Source organism: Drosophila novamexicana, unplaced genomic scaffold (assembly GCF_003285875.2).
Source record: "Drosophila novamexicana strain 15010-1031.04,08,12 unplaced genomic scaffold, DnovRS2.1 tig00004554-arrow-pilon, whole genome shotgun sequence".
Lineage (NCBI taxonomy): Eukaryota > Metazoa > Arthropoda > Insecta > Diptera > Drosophilidae > Drosophila > Drosophila novamexicana.
In genome coordinates, this window is record NW_020825051.1 from 3,108,697 (window position 1) to 3,126,380 (window position 17,684).

At 41.6% G+C, this 17,684-nt stretch overlaps 1 protein-coding gene across 4 annotated transcripts in view; it reads left to right on the plus strand.

Annotated features, from left to right (window-relative positions):
- LOC115769392 (capon-like protein) overlaps window positions 1-17,684 on the plus strand; it is a 45,335-nt gene that overhangs the window by 4,400 nt on the left and 23,251 nt on the right. For 3 of the 4 annotated variants that reach the window (XM_030714189.1, XM_030714193.1, XM_030714190.1), the window contains exon 2: window positions 1,178-1,769. In XM_030714189.1, the coding sequence (XP_030570049.1) occupies window positions 1,668-1,769 (102 nt within the window). In that variant the 5' untranslated portion in view covers window positions 1,178-1,667. Of the gene's footprint in view, window positions 1-1,176; window positions 1,770-17,684 lie in introns of those variants that run through there. The other variant, XM_030714191.1, reaches the window with a different exon arrangement.

Below are 17,684 nucleotides of genomic sequence, written 5' to 3' on the forward strand. Positions count from 1 at the left end.
GCTGCCGTCGCATTTTTGTTCGTATTATGCAGATACACTTGGAGGAGGGACTGAGACAGAGTCTGTGAATCAAAAAAGAGGGAGTTACCCAGCTGTTGTTGTTTTTGTCATTTACAAGCATAAACGTCCGTGACCCTTTGGCCCGTCTCCGAGACAACACAGCGCGAAGCCGAGCCGGAGACTGGGTTAAAGTCAGAGCGAGAGACGGAGAGACAAAGTCCGCTGACAAAAACTGAAAACAAAAATGTATCTCAGCTGTTGACATAAAATTTCAGCTTGAGTTTTGCTGAGTTCATTAAAAGCCGAAGCCGAGAGTTGAATGAAATTTGACAGAGCAGTTGGAAGTGTGGTTAGAACGGGGCAAGGAAGGGTATTCATTGAATGAGAATGCTCGACTAGGAGCTTCACTTAGATATGTCTTAGCCAGATTGACGTGTAGTCTTCTGTAGATGAGCCATCTAATTGAGGAAGCGGAATTTGCATATCAGACTCGTGTTTGGATATAATATTGCCTAAGTCAAAGGGCAGAGTTGATAGTGCTGCACAAACTTATTAAAATAACAATAATAATCAGATTTCAATTCGCTTGTATACGTTTCCCATGCCCTTTTCATGCATTTCCCTGGGTAAAGTCAATAAACCACAGATCCATTGTTGGCTGGTTTTAATTAAAACGCTGACATTTCCTGCAGCGCCATATAGAACCACGAGCATAATTATTATAGAGGAAAACCGACGTGCCTAACAAATTATTATTATAATTATTATAAATGTATCTTTTTGTTAAACAATATAACGCGTTGTAAGCACGTGCGTGTAGGTGCGCCCTTCCACCGTGTGCGAGGTGTCATCGCCTCTAGAGAGGGGGAGAGAGAGATAGATAGACAGAGCTATAGGCATAGAGAGAAAACAACAACAACAACCAGCACGAGTATTGTGATTCAGGCAGTGGCAAATTAGCATGATTCCAATGAACTCAACACTTGATTTGCTGACTCAATATTAAAGTTCGAAAGTTGTCGAGTGAATCACTTGAATAGTCAAATCGCAGACAAAAAGTTAAAGCGCTTAGACGCATTTGATAACATGATATTAGCCAGGGCTTATTGGCTTTCTGATATTTCCACTTTTATGTTTAGTTTTTTTTGCTCAACTTTGTTTGTTTCTTTCTTTGCAGCCACAGTACAGCGCAAATTGGCAGTGAATGGGCAGATTTCGTAATAAAACGCAAATAGCTAAAGAATCGCTTCTCGCGCGAATCTATCTGCGAATCGCTCAGCAGCGAACCAACTGACGCAATTCAATTTGCCAGCTGCAGAGACGACCGCAAGCTCATAAATTGAGATTAAGCAAACGCTCGCTGGAGGCTGCACAACCCAGAGCGGACGGTGGAGAAGCTGGAATATAGGGGTTTCGGGTAAAAAACATAACAAATCAATCACATCGTGCGCTCGACGCTCCACACAATTTGCATGAGCCAAAGCATTAGCCAACAGCAGCCGCAGCACCAGCACAGCCAGAGCCAGAGCCAGAGCCAAGGGAAGCGTCATCCAAGTGGCTTTTTATGGCAACTGCGCCATCAGCTGCACAGGCGTAGCACAAGGAAAATGAAAACAATTTCATGATACTACAAGTGGTCCGAATCGGTGCTATTGAACTATCTGAGAATGCCATCGACACCGTACGATCTGGTGCAGGATGATCAGGACTTGCGTGTACCTCTTCATGCCGAGCAGGCCTTCTTCCATGGCATCACTTTTCAGGCCAAGGTAAGTCTGAGTTGTCAATCAATAATTATCATAAATATATACGAATGATAGAGATTACATTTATAATGAAATGTACTGAAGACTCTTGAAAGCTTTGCCCCACATTAATCTCATCACATTTTATATTAGAAGCATTTTTTTTGGAGATATTTAAAATGTTGTTTTGGTTTTTTAACATTATTTTGAATATTATAAATTAAATTCTTTTGAAAGATACAAAGATACATTAGATACCAATTGCATTATTTATTAAGAAAAGACATTGGTTCGAACCGCAAATTGAACCATAAAAGACTTTTGGTGGTCTTGCTGACAAGAATAATGTTATATCGTATAGCTACATCTAAATGTACTATGGAAATGAATAATACCTCAAATTAAAAGGCACTATTATATCATACACTGTGGTATGTGAAACACTCTTGCCGCATACTAATTCCCAAGTGGTTTTGGCATACGCAAAGCAATCGCGTCGGCTTCTCTTTTAAGTTTTGAGCAAAGAGCTCTGAAAGGAAGAGGTGTGTCGACCCTCGTACTAGCACATATGTGTTTGCTGTTGCCGCCAAAACAAAGGCAATAACATTTCTCTTTTTCAACATCCGAGTGGCAGTATTGTAATAGGCATATCCATGATATAGCCAAAACGTATATATTCATTTAATTTGCCTTTGTTTTTGGTTTTTTGCAATTTTCATTCCATTGTTGCCAACGTGGCCAAACACAAACAATTATTTACAATTTATAAATGCAATTATATACAATATATTTTTGCAATTGAATTGAAGCTGTCGTTGTTTTTGGGGCTGTTGCTGACGGAAGCAATTGTTACATGTATTCATTCAGCAAGTTAGTCAACTGTCACATTGCCAGACATATTGTTGTTGTGCTCTGTTTTTTAGAGGGCGACGGGGGAATATGGTAAACAAATTTTCCATTATTGTGCGAGCGTGTGTGCTCGCATTCAATTATTCGGCAACGCATTTGTTTAACTATTTTTCTCTCTCTCTCTCTCTCTGTCTTCAGCTGTTCGTTGTTGTTGTTGTTGTTTATTATTTTTGTGCAATGTGTGGAAATTGTTTGCGTGCCAAGCTCATATTCTGTCCAAGTTGTTGTTGCTGTTGTTATTGTTATGTTTTGGTCAGTTGAAGCTCTTTTATTTGATTAGTTGGCAATGCTTGACCAACATTTCAATGAGCCCAAAGCCAATGACCCTGTTAACATATTTGGCCATATATGCTGGCCAAGTTTTCCCAGACCCTACAGAAGTTCATGAATTTGTTGCTGGGTGCATTGAGCTTTAACTTTGTTGCTGCCACACTTTGTATGCAAAGCGCTTGACATTAGTCGTTGCATTGAGACAAGCAGAGTCTCTGCCACAGCATTTTGCATAATTTCTTTGGAGACGTTGCACTTGGAGCTGCTGCGATTGCAGTTGCAGTTGCAGTTGCATTTGCAATTAAATGCACTCAGTTGCCAAGCTAAATTGCCGTGAAGCAGCGTTAAAGCCCACGCCACAGACAACAGCTAAACAATTTGCATCGACTGTGCTGTGAGTGGGGCATGAGCGGGGGCGGCGGCCACGGGGGCGTGTCATGTGTGGCCCTCACATCAGCACACAGGCTCCTTGCGTCTCGGTGCACGTGTTGTTTGTTGTTGCACGTTGTTATTTGCATTTTCCATAAATGAAAACAAGAAATACACAAACTTTTGCACTTTTGTTATGCTTTCGCAGTTGCTCGCTTTGTTTGTGCCCCTTTTTTTTCGGTGTGTACCGTTAGCATTGCTATATACACACACACACACATATATGTGTATATACGATATGCTTGGCTGGCTAACCCAAATAAGATACACAAACCGGGCAGATAACAGTCTTAAAGACTGCCTGCAGTTCTCTCGGATTGGCCTTTTTTCTGCTGTGTCAGCCCAACTGATTCATCTGCGTCGCAGGCTCAAATAACGAGTGTGACTCATGTGTGTGTGTGTGTAAGGCTGTCATTGAAGGCATTATTTATGAGAAGTATCGGACAGGACGCCACTTATAAATATATTTATGCCACAGCCTGCACAAATCTCGCTCTCACACACACGAATTTCACAATCGCAAGCAAAGCTGAGCCGCGATTCCCCTGCAACGTCTCCTGCTCTGACTTTTGGCTGCTTAGATTAATTGAATTTCACGCTTTGATTTCGCGCTATACGAAAATTGGTTAGCAGCCTCCTTGCGGGCCATGCCGCATAAATCTTTCAAAAGGTGTATAAATTATTCGCTCTCACGCACATGGCCTGGCGCCGTGTTTTTTTCTTCCCATTTTCATTTTTATATTTTTGTGTTTTGCCTGCACGGCAACATGACGTATACTTAACTTTTGTTTTGCAGCGCTTGCCTCGAGTTGGCTCTATCAAATATTTATTGAGCAGGCCCTCAAGTTCGATTCGATTTATGTTTCCCGCACAGCTTCCGTTTTTTTTTGACGCACATTTCCACACTTTGCACATCAATTATTTAGGTTTCGGTTTTTGTCATAGATGGCTCCTAACTTTTTTGAGACTAACAAAAGTTGCCTGTCTATTTGTCTTATTTATGCGCGGCTTTGTTCGTGCGTGGGCATCTAAATTTACAGTATATTTATTTGGCATTTGCCTGTGGACTTAAAATATCATTTAAATTGCCGCGTCTAGCGAAAATATTTTGATTGAAATTGAAAAGTTTGTTGCCGAAACAATATTCTCAAGGAATTTTGCTGCTTTCTGGCATCATTTCGTGTCACCTTATCTGCATTACTTGATACGTACGCCAATTTATTATGATCCGAAATCAATTTCCTGCCGATGCCATAAAATTTTCGAATTTTATGTTGATGGTATTTTGAATACGGACATAAGCATAAATTCAATTGAATGATTTGCCACCCGCTGCCTAAACCAATTTGTTCCTTTATTAGTTCGGCGTATTACAAAATTCTTGTTTTTGTTTATGAACATATTGGAGGCATACGAAATTGTTGGTTTCTTTTTGCCTTTTGCTATTATTGTGTATTGCACAATTAATTAATATTTACATTAAAATCAAAATTAAGGTGAAGGTGAGACGCATCTGTTCCAATTGGTTGAAAAATAAAAATATGAATATTTTAAGAATATATGTAGTATATATACATATTCACATAAAAAATATGGCGCATAAAGAAAATATTGAAAAACATATAAAAAGTGGGCGCAGACTCTCATCTGCCTGCGTTCCACGTGCTGTGTGTTAGTGTGTGTGTGTGTGTTTGTGTGTAATTTTTCACATTTGTTGTGTTTACCCATTTTCCATTTGGTGTGCATACGCAAAATTATGAATTTTCATATGGTACGGCGTCTGTGTCGGTGGCGTATACGCATTGTTTCCGCTCTATGGCTGCTGTTGCTTTGTTTTGTTTATCTAAGCGGCACATTCAAGGCAAAAAGGGACAAAGAATCGGCAGAAGAACCAAGAAACCGCCTCTTCATATATCAATTTCAATTATCTGGCATTTTTGTGCTCATGGGGCTATGCTGTTGCTGGGTTGAGTCTGTGCCAAACCCATTTTGCTATATAAATTATTGGTTCAACTTTTGCAGGCAGCGTCGAAAAGGACAACCCGAAAAGGATTATGCGGCGTACAATTGGGTCCTGGGCGCTGGCTTTTATCAGCCCACACAACTGACACAGCCAGACGTCGCTGGGCGGCACAAGGAGGCGTGAAAAATGAGTCATAAAATGCAAATAAAAACTCAAGTGTCCTTTGGAGCAAGCAGTCTCTGGGCTTTGTATATGTCATTGTCAGGATTGCTTTTGAATTTCATATAATACATTCCCGCCAAAGTTGGCTGTCAACTCGGTCGACTTTAAGACGCTTTAAAATCTGAAATTTGCTACACACAAAACATTTCGTTTTGGCGTGCTCTACGTGTTTGCTTAACCTTTTGCACAAAGTTCAATTTGGCCGTTAATTTTTTGATAAACATTTGCAATTTTCATAGATAGCCACAGGCAGATAGATATTTTCCGGCAACAGATTTAGTCATTGGCAGTGCGCCATCTTTGAACTGTTTGGATTTGTCTGGTTTACATGGCAAAAATTAACACGCTGCAACGCCGCCAGATCTTGATGTGCAACACTTTTGTTGCATTTAACGCAGTTCGGGCTACGCCGTGCCATGGCAAACAATTTGTTTAACGGTCTGCGGACGCTTGATTAAAACAACGGCTCCCAAATGCATGCTCCACAACACAGAACTGGCCCCATGTAAACAAACAACCCGTGCATCATATTGCAATATTATTGCTTAAATATGAATATACATATATATTTTTAATGTTGTGGCAAACAGACTCGTCTCTCGACCATCTCTGCTGTCTCAGCAGCATTTGTTCATAAAAAGTTCAATAAAAACAATAATAATAGCCAATAAAATATTTGTGGCTCGAATGCTGTGCACATTACGCCGGATTATCTTTAATGGATTTCGACTTTGCCTTAAGCATTATTTTCATGTTCATTGCAAATTATCGGCCAAATATGTTTATGGCATCGTTACAGTTGTACAGGGTGTACAGGTGTTTTTCGTTAGGGCAGACAGTTTTACGAGTGTTATCGGAAATTTGAATATTTGTGCCTTGAGAGCAAAGCCCAAGGGTTATGTATAACTAGTTATTAAACAAGAAAAGAAAGTTAAAGGAATTAAATTTAAATGCAGAATAAATCTGCAGGCTTAGAGGATTGGAGAGAAGCAGAAGCCTTCACTTAGCTAAGCCCCGCTGTTGAGCTCTGCTCAATTCCCTTTAAGAGCCGCCCACACAAGTCTCAGCGAATCCTCATGTTCGGATACGCCAATCTCTGACGTTCAATGTGTGTCAAGTACGATATTAATGTTGGTCGTCATGGCTTAAGTGGCCATTAGTGGGTCGCAGTGGGCACATATAGCAGGGTAGGCTGGGTATCTTGTTCTGGGTAGCTGTGCCCCAGTAATGACTCACTTGATTGGCAATTGCTCAATGGGGCATAAATGCGGCACATGCTCTACTATGCTCATTTATTATCTACTTATTACACAATTTGCAGTGCGGTGGCTGTGTTTGTTGCTACACCAATTTGGCTGGCATTTCGCAATCGGAGCCAGGCTCTTTTCACCTGGCGCAGCTGCGGCTCACATGTGCATTTGCCATGAGTCAGCCAGTTGCGCAGGCGCATGAAACCGCAACGGTGGCAGCTCTCACCCACTTTGGACGCTGCTCATCCAGTTTGGCAAATGGGTAACGCACGCAAATTGTGCACAAAATGTTGTTGTTAGTGCTTCTCGTGTTGTTGGTGTCTAGCGAAGCGCGGAATTGCGGAAGTTGCAACGGCAGCTGCTGCACGTTAGCTCGTATGTGGCACACTCCCAGCAGCCCCGGCCGGCCGCGAGACCCTTTCCCAGGCTGTCTGTTGTGCTGCCAATGGACGCTGACAGCTGCCGTTGGCAATATTGGGCTTGGCCCTGGCCAAATAGTAAACAAAACTGCGCAGAACAAACAAAACTAATTTGGGCAAGCCGAAGTGTACACTCCCTTAATGGGTCCTGCGGCTGCCAGATGTTCGAATTAGCTTTAAATTGCACATTATATATATTCGTAAGGAAGAGACATTCATAATTGGTGTAAGAGAACCAAGAACTTAACTTTTTTTTGCTTTTTTCATAACGTGTTAGTAAAGCTATGAACTATCAAGCTAATCTACATCTTAAGTCACCTAGTCCGGTAATCCCTTTCCCATTCTATTTATACAGGTATACATTAATCCCAGCTTATCTTCAGGTTATATATTGCACTTGTTTCTATGACCATTACCCAAGATACTATATAAAAACTAGCTTTAATCGAAAACTCCAGTCTGTAATTCCTTTAGACTATTTATCTCCTGAGAACCCCTCTGCAATATTTTGGCATAAAGAAAACTTTTTATACCCACTTGATTTGCCGCTGAATGCCATCTTGAGCATGCCCTTTGTTTGAAATCAGTAGGAAAAACAATTGTTGCAGCAAATAAATTTAGCTATTTTTTTTTTTATAATGACAAGAATCGATTGTCTGCAATCTTTTTATGCCAATTTCGCCAATGCGCAGATCTTAAAGGGTAGCAGCAAAAATAGCTCGTTAACTGCCGCTCACGTTTCAAGCTTATGGATAAGCAAAAATGGAAAAAAAATAAGAAGAAAAATTGAAAATTATCTGTGAGCCGTCATCAAAGCGCCCAGCGCCAAGCGCCGAGCTCCCAGTTTAATCAGAGACAGGCATTGAATGCAATTGAAGTCATTTAGCTATGCAATCTTTCACAGTTTGCAGTTTTCAGTTTGCGGCAGTTGCAGTTGCAGTTGTTGCTGTTGCTGTTGCTGTTGCAGCAACTGCTGTTGGTAGCAGCCACATGCAGTTGGCGTCTTTTTTTTTGTTTTTTGTTTTGTTTCTTATCGGAGCGCACGCTTTGTGGCATTTGCTTTGACTGTCAGCTACTGTAGTTTGTTGTTGTACTTGTTGCAGTCGCAGTTCTGGTCGTTTGCTTTGGCTGCCACTGTCAAGTGCAATTATGGGGCAGGCATTCACTGCAACTGCAACGCGACCTCTGACACTGCCGCCATGCAGTTTGGTTCGCCTGTGAGCGCACTCGGTTCACCTCTAGCGCTTGAACAATTTAATTAAGTATTTAATTGATGCGTAGAGCTTATTATGTTTCCTGCTTTTGTGAAAGTTAACAACTCTTTTTTGATTATCCTAAAGCTGTTTAAATACACTGTGTTGAATGCTTGGTATCGGCAACTAAACGAGTGAGAGAAATTCAGGATTTCGTATACAATACGCTCTCTTGCTTTCACACACTTGTCCCGCTCTCTTTCTCTCTTTATTATTTGCTCTGTATCAATTTCCCTCTTTACCTTACTAATTACTTGTTTCTCTCTATTCACTAAAAAATTCTAACTCACCCACACTCTCAATTCCTTTGACATGAGAATCACATAGAAGGGTGTTTGTTGTATATGACGTATTACTGTGTGTACAGCGTGAAGGCAATAGTTTGCTTCGGACTAATTTGTTTTGCTTGAAATCCATAGTTTGTATGGACGAAGAGACAACAAAGTGATGGCATGGCTAGAAATTAATTAGATTTTCGTGAACCAAAATATCAGCCAATAATCATGATGTCATAAGTAGCTTATATATGAATACGTACATATATGAACGTAGATATACAAATACATAAAACACTGGCTGCTTTGATGACAAGCACAAGCCCCTTGGCTGTTTGCTGTTCTTAAATATTTTCTAATTAATTTTCAACAAATCTTTGGCTACCCGTTTGCTGCATATAGAAGAAAAATATTGATAATAAAAAAAAAGGCGCCCAGACTGTTGGACAGCGGGTGTAGAACTTAATAAGCGATTTGGCTGTCAATTATTTGGACATTAATTAAACACATGTTGCTGCTGTGGTTTTTATTGACATTCCACGAGGATTTGGCACATCTGGGGTCATATACGACACCCCACTTAGGCATTCTCAATTGAATTTATTTGAACTTTGTACGTGGCCAGCGAGCAAATGAGCCAACTAATTTGCATGCCAGGGGCCGCATGTGAAGTTAAAAGTTATTGGGCCATAAATAACGGCCGGCCGAATTCTAAATAAACATTTTCCGACAGTCAAGACTGTGAAAGTTTTCCACTTGATGCTGTCTGCTGCTTGGTGTTTGTGTGAAAATTAGCATAAAACGTTTGGCATTTTGGCATTTGCCGTTTGCTGCCAATCGTGAAGTCGTAAAATGTAAAAAATAGCGCATACGCCGCGTTGTGCAGCACACAAAACCCAAAAGCCCAAAAACTCAGCTCATAAATGGCCTAATTTTCTTTTACTTTTATGCATATTACGTCTCTCTCGCTATCTCTCTTATTGTTCGCTGCGGTTCACAGACTTTCAACTTAGCTTCTACCCAGATGCGCCCACAAATGTGTGGGCTTGTTGGCGGTGTGGGCGTGGCCATGGCCTATGACCGCCTAATTGCTTAATTGAAAGCCAAAGGCAAATTAATAATGCCATCGATTGCCGCCTAATTGTAAAATATCAAAAGCCGGCGCACAGTCAAGCGGCGTATACGTTATATTTTTTTGTGTACTCGCACTTTGACCTCTTGTTCTACGCGTTGCGGCTGCCGAAAGCTTTTCAATTAGCGGCCAATTAGTTAGCCTATGTTCTTAAAACACTGTTTTGGCAACAATTTCAATACTTCGGCATTTGTGTAAGTTTCTACTCAGCCAAGGCAAATGGCCGCCCATAAATAATGGGGCATACACGTATCCTACAAACGTTAAAATTTATAAAGCGTTAAGCAGTTGCTCATGCGTGTCCTTGCCCCAGTCTGTCTGTGTGTGCGTGAGTGTGTCCTGCGTCTCAATTTTGTGCTGTGCTGTGCAGCCCTTGAGATTTATTTATTTGCTGGCTTTCAAATTTAAATTTTTGGATATTTTTAATTAAACACATTTTGTCAGCTGTCGCTTAAAGTTGAAGAAACTTTTGCTCGCTAAGCTGCGTACGAAATGTTTTCACAGTTGCTCAACATAATTGGCTAATCATGTTGGCTGGCAGCAGACTGCCTGCATGGTAGCTGGCCTGGGTTAGGCACTCGAAAATGATTATGCAAACACCCACTCAAAAACACCCTAACACACACACATACACACAGGGAACACTTGGCGGCTGGGCGAAGGACTACTAACAAACTCAACTCCATGTTGGCCATGTTTTGGCCTCAGGGGTAGCGGCGGCAGCTGCGGCGGCGTTGGCTCTTGTTGCCCGTATTTTAGTGTTTTCTCAGTTTGGCAAATTAAAATTCTGACTTTGGCACTTGTGGAGCCAAAACAACACTTGCAATTCTCTTTTTGGTTTTTTAATGAGCAAAGCCAACGCGCCTCTTGAGCCTAGCTCGACTGTGTGTCTATTGCAGAGCAGTTTTGTTTTCTTTTTACCATATCTAGTTGCCAGCACTTGAGCCGAGCAGACTGCTGGGCACTTCATTGTTTGCCATTAGTTTGTCAAGCTGTCGCCTGCTCGGATAATATCTTGGCAGTGCACGGCCCAACTCGTCTCCCAGCAGCCCACTCTCTCACTTGGCGCTTGCTGCTTATCTTTTTGCTTTATTTGTCTGGCTTTTGTTTCGGCTCGGGCTTGGCCAGTGCCTAAATGAAAATAATGAAGCACATTTAAATGGCACTTGCCGGGGAGCATAATGAGTGCCAACAGCTTGGCAGGCGGGGTAAAAGTGGGTAGCTACTCACACAAAAAGGACAACTGTTTTCTTTGTGCGCCTTTTAATTATTCAAATTTATTTGTCAGCACAATATGTGACCATGTCTTGACATATCAAAGCGAGTGAGGCCGCGTGTGTGTGTGTGTGTGTTTTCTTATAAGGGTGCGCCACTTCCGCTAGGCAGCTGTTGCCGCTGCCATCGAAGTCAAGTGAAACCACAGCGAAACTTTTTAATGAGTTTCGATTCATTGCACACACACACACGAACACACTCACGCACGCATATACCCTACAGGAGACAGCTTGCAGTCAGCTTTGCCAGGGGAACTACAACAACAAGAGGAAGAGGAAGAGGAACTTGTCTGCCGTTTATTAATTAAGTTTGCTTAAGCGCGCATCCTTCGACTCCTTTACTCAGCCACTTGTCGCTGGCTGCAAAGGCAAATACGCTGCTCTGATCTTTGGCCAAGCCAAGCAAAAAAAAAAAAGAAAGAGAAGAAGAAGAAAACTAGCAGCTATTCATCCTTTCGGTTATATCTTTTGCCTGGGTTCCGGCACCTAGGCAACTTTTACTTAACCTTCAGCAACAAAGTTTTGCACGTGGCTTTAATTGCTTTTGGCCCAGTCGGTCTGCTATCTGCGCCCTGGGGCGTGGCAATTCTTTGATTAAAATTGCTTTTGATTAGTTAAATGAGTTGAGTGCGGTTGAGCAAATTCCATTTGTAAAGTCAATAAGTGCCGCTGGCCACAATAATATCGCTGCAGTCCATAAAAATGCCAAACACAAACACACAGCAGGCAGCAGGAGCAAGAGGATTCTTTTGCTCTGCCGCATTGAAGAGAAGCCGAACACGTATTGGTCTCTGAGCCCCTGCCTAAACGTGTCAAGTGCAATGCAGTGTGTGGAAATTGCACAGGAAGCACTCGAAATGAGGCTGGTCGTAGGCCAAAGGACAAATTTCAAAGTGCTTGTAAGCCAAGTGCTTTAAGCAGAAGAAGAAGCCGCCGCATAGCCAGGCCAAGGCTTTTGCAGCGGATGCCTGTTGTCGAAATATTGCGCATACGGCATGTTAGATGCTTTTTACATGCCCGCCACATAAATCACATTTGATGTCTTACAAATGAAATCTCTCAAATATGAAAGAAGCAAAAAAATACAAAATTATCTTTTGACGCAACAAACGCACATTAAATTTTATTTAAATGACAACAACAAAACTGCGGAGAATATATGGGTGGACCAAACGACATGAAGGTGACACATGGAGGGGGCGTGCCTGTCGTGTCAACAGACGCTCAATGGCACAAGACATAAATAAATAATAATAAACATAACTGCGAAACTGAAGGATTTTCGCGAAGCAGCAAGCGCACGAGCTTTACTCTATTTAGCTTTTCCATATCCATAGTAAATCAACATTTTGTGAGCATTCGATTATATACTTGTGCACATATTTTATAAATAAAAATAGACGCGTGGAAATTGTGGTTAAAAGCGGACAGCAAACGGTGCGTATGAGCAATGTTTGAAGTGACATGAAAATGTGTTGCGGAATACGTTTCCGGGTGGGCTTAATATCACATGGCGTGGCATGTGCTGCGAGATCAGCTGTTGTGTCAGTTGCAGATGATGGTTGGAGAGTGCCAATGAAATGGATACACGAAATGCTAATTGAAAGTTTCACATTAATTTAGCCAAAATATGCTACCAAGAAAATTTCAATCTGTCAGTCGGTCAGCAGAAGAAATACATAAATTTTGTTTATTTTAATTATTTCTCTCTACTTATAGAGTTGTAAATATCTGAATTATAACATTTGCTTAAATTCCTTATTTGAAAATTGATGAGCGTCTATATTTGCTTGACTCTGATATATATTTGTATTTACAAACTTAAGTTGTTACATTTATTTGGAATGTCAATAGCATGAGTTTCATGTCTAAAACAATATTGAAATGGTCATTATTTAATTGAGCACTCAAGCTGTTTGAAGTGTCTGCCAGCGAGGCGGCAATTAAGATAAATGTCAGTTGGGGCAAATGTAAAGTAACATTTTAATCAATTTTATCAATTAAAAGACTGGACTGGACCGGAGAAACACAGAGGGAAAATGAGAGCTGCAGGGGAAGAGAGAGAGAGGGGGGAGCTGCGTCCCTAACATAGATTGACAAAATTTAATTAAAAAACTGCCAACGTTTAATGAAACTGCCATTTCAGTAGCTTTTAAGCAATTTAGTTCATGTTACAGAACAATTGAATTAGTAGCAAAACTTTGTTGCACTTTCAAAGCGAAACTGAAACTGAAACCGAAACGAAATTGTTAACATATTCTGGAATTGGGGGCCAGTGTTGATAAATGCTTTAGAGCTAGATGCAATTTGCTGGAAATTTCGCACAAATAATTAAAGTAATGAGCAATTTTCGCAATGACTCACAGCGTGTGGTATGTACAATAAATAATTAATGAGCGGCAGCAGCAATAAACATTCAGCAAATCAAATAGCAAATCACCAACAACAACAACAACAACTACAACAACAACAATAACAAATAACAAATAAACAATGCCAACAATGCATGGCACAAATGCATTCATTGTAAATAAGGCGAACGCCGCCTCGACGACACCTTGACATTGACTTTGCCACAAAACAACTAAAAAGCGCACATTGAGCACATTAATTGCTGAAATGTCCTTATTGGGCGCAAATACACTGGCATAGAAATTGTGCGTGAGGCAAACTGAAACAACAACAAAAAACTGGCTGCCAATCAGCAAATTGGTTTAATTTTGTGCGAAAGTCGATCGTAGTTTTTGCCAAAGTGGCAGCTGCAACCTCACAAATTGCTATATAATGTGCGTGGCCTCGTTTCAGATATCGTTTTTTGTTTTCTGCTCTCATTTGTGCCTTGCAGCTTATGATTTTCACTCCGGGAAAGTCGCATTACGCACGCATCACTCATACGCCGCGTTGTAGCTCTGTGACATATGCATGTCGGCTTGTTTCTTGTTTCTTGTATAACTGTTCTCTTGCCACACCCATTTGTTATTAAAATTTCAATGCCATTGCTTGGCGTTGCGTTGCGTGTGTCATTAAACGTGTCCCCAACTTCTTATGCTGAGCATTTGCTTTTTTGTGGGCCAAGCAAATGTTGTCCAACATTTCCGGCCGCACGTGTCGCACGCTTTGTGTGCAGGGTGTGTCGTCTATCGATTTCCACCCAAAATAAGAAAAAAAGGTTTTTCTATTTAATTAAAGTCTATGCATAATTTAGCACATTATGAAATACACTCGCTGCCAATGAGCCGTAAGAATTCCAGCATAAATTCTTGCCGGCTGCATTAAGTTTTTATGTGCTGGGCGTCAGGGAAAGTTTTGATAACTGCAAATTAGTTTTCCCAAGCTGTGACATAGATATATGGCCAATGCTTTTCACGCCTGCCGCTGGCTTACTGTTGAAAACTTCAATAGGCCATTTGGACGGAGCCTGCAACGACTTTGGAACAACCTTTGCTGCTGTCAGCTTTTTGATGAAATACCCGCTGTATTTCTCCATTTCTCTACGCCTCTCTCTCTCTCCCTATCTCTGTGTCTGTATAAGGCCAACTGTCAGCCATTTGTCATAGATTTTGGCTGTTCAGCTTTCTTTCTCGCTGGGCTGTTCAAGTCAATCACAATTAATTGCGCTTTGAGTGCAAATACCTGCATGGCATTTCAACATGTTGGCCATTAGAATGTAGCAGCAGCTTGCTTGCCACACGCAGCATGCCACGTCGAGATTGCATATTGCTTATACGCAGCGTACGCCAGGCGTCGCTCACTTAACATATTCATATGGGTAATCTGCATTCTTATGCATATATTGTGTGTGGAGTTGCGTTAACAAGCCGGTTGCCTCAGCTGCACGTGTCCTGTGTGCATTATCCTGTTGCAAGCTGGCAATCTTGTGCCTTGCCAGCGCTGTCGATGTTGTATGCTTTGGCTCAAATGTGTGCCAGCTGTCGTTTGTAATTATATTTACTGTGCCAATAGATGCCAGCCACAGCGCAGTTGCAGTCTTTTGTTTCATTTACGCAACAACAATGGCAACCACAACAAAAACAACAACAACAAACAACGAAAACCAGCAAGCGAAGTGGTTGTCTAATCAAAAAGAAAAGAGAAATATCGACTATCGTCGGCACAACGAAGATCAAATACCCTAGTTGCCATATGGCAAGCGATTTAAACGATATTTCAAGAAATTGGTATGGATCGTAATTGTTAAATTTGATCAAGAAATACTGATTAATCGATCTCTCCTATTCCGTTTCGATGCAAAGTTTCCAATAACAGAAAGGGGATTACTTTAACATAGAGCCAGTTAGACAGACGGACGACTTGGCTATTCATTCAAATTCACGATAACGATGTCAACTTTCATGCGTTACACATTTCACGACATATTCATAATACCCTCTGCAAGTGTATAGCAACAGTTAGCTTTCGTTTTGGCCCAAATGAGTTTTGCACTTGTTCTTGCGGCCTGCAACTAGTTGCAATTGAATATAATTAGTTGCTGCCTCCCCCCGCTTCGCTGCCCCTTTTCTGGATCTTATCGCAAATTGCATGAAATTACTTCATCTATGGCGATGAGCTCTCACGGCTGTCACGCCGGATGCCGTCATTTAGGCTATGAGCCAGAGCTAAGCTACAAATTGCCGGCATCGCCTGATGCTGCCACAAACTGTTGTCGTCGAGTTTGAGTGTTAAATGTGGCAAAATTTCACTAACGCCTTTAAGCGCAACGAAGTGAAATGCGGGTCTAGAAAAAAAAAACGAGAGAGAGGGAGAAACATATGTACATAGCTGAGACCAGGCACGGATCAGCCACCAGTTGGCAGCAGCATCAAAACGCAGCTTGTCATGTCCAGAAACGTTCAGGTGAAGGTGGCGGCGGGGCCAAAGGCAGACTAAAGGAAATTGGCATCAAGACGCACAAGAGATGCGGCGAATGCAGCCAATGGGCCTAACAAACTCGTACATGGCCATATTTGAGTTTCGCAATTGCCAACATTTGGCGCTGGCTTTGATGACTTTGGCCCGTCTGTCTTTCAGTTTGTCTCCCCGTCTGCCTGTCTGCCCCGTCTGCATGTCTGTCTATCTGGCCGTTTGGTTGTCTGGCTGTCTGGCTGTCTGTTTGGCGATCGAGTGCGTCTGTGTGTTCTCAGGCATCAATGGTCACTGCTTTGGCTTTGACTCTGGCTTTGACTGTGGCTCTGGCCAAGCCTAGTTTTTTCTTTTGGCCTGCTGTGTTTTTTTCATTAAACAGCGACAAGTTCCAGCAAACACTCTGCCAACTGAAACGGCGGCTATTTGCAGTGCTTGCCGTTGTTTATTTTCCTATGCTGCTGCTGCTGCTGCTGTTGCTGCTGTCTCCTGGCCTGCCTGCTAAATTTATTGCATTGCATTTTTCCATTTACGTCACGCAGGTATTCGCAATTTTAACGCTTTAGCAAGCCAACAGTTGAGACATGAGAAAGCAAAGCATGGAAAATGTGTTGGAAAATGTCAAAATATAGTACCTAATAATACCTTAGTATACGTAGTAAAATAGTAGAGGCATCTACTGCTTCTAATCTACTCAAATAAAAATAGTTCAAACTGATCGATAAGGATATTGTTATCGAAAAGATCTATCGACCCAGTCTATCGATTGTGCCACATTCGCTGATTTCACAGCACTAATTTCCACAACCGAAAACTTTACTAATTTCTAAAACCATTCTTTTCATTGCAGGTAAGCAAAGTTCTGCGGGCATGCCGTGACTGTCATGCCCACTTGGGGGGTAAGTTAAGCCCTCGAAAACTGTTCTCAAACATAATTAACCAGAGTTCATTAAACCCTAAGAACCCAAACAGTCTATACGACTGCAGCCTGGCAACCCGCTGGCTGTGCAAACAAAACCACAAAACAAGCTAACAACCCCACTCGAAATAGACCCAACCCCTATTGTCGAAACCGCAAGCTTGTTTCAATAGGCAGCCACAGCACATTAGGCGCCCCATTACTTAGGCTTACAACAGCCGCCACCCATAAATGTGCGTGTGGCCAGAGAGCAATAAAATGAAAAAACGGCAAAAAATTCAATTAAAATCATTTTTAATCGAAGCCATTTAAAATTGTTTAACGCTTGTGTGTGAAATTGACGCTCGATTATTTTGGGGTAAAATTGTACAAAAATTAGCGGCTCATATTACACACACGCACATGAAAGTGTGTGTGAGCAAGCGGTAGGGGAGGGGAGAGGCTGTTGTGATGGAGCTGCAGCTGATTGAATTATTAAAGCCGCTAATTAAATGCTTCCGGTCGTTTAGTTTGCCACGCTGCTCATACGCCCCGTTTGCCACGCAATTTATTTATTTTAATTGACGTTTGCCTCCGTCTTTCTCTCTCGCTCTCGCTCTCTTCTACATACACGCTGTGCCTTTTAAAAAATTGCCAGCTTATTGTTGTAATTGGCATTGTTGTTGCCTCTGCTGATATCTAAATAATCGCCCAGTGCTAAATTAGACGCCACTTGTTTTGGGCCAACAGCTTGTGCTCTGCGTATTCTTTTGCTTTGTGTGCGT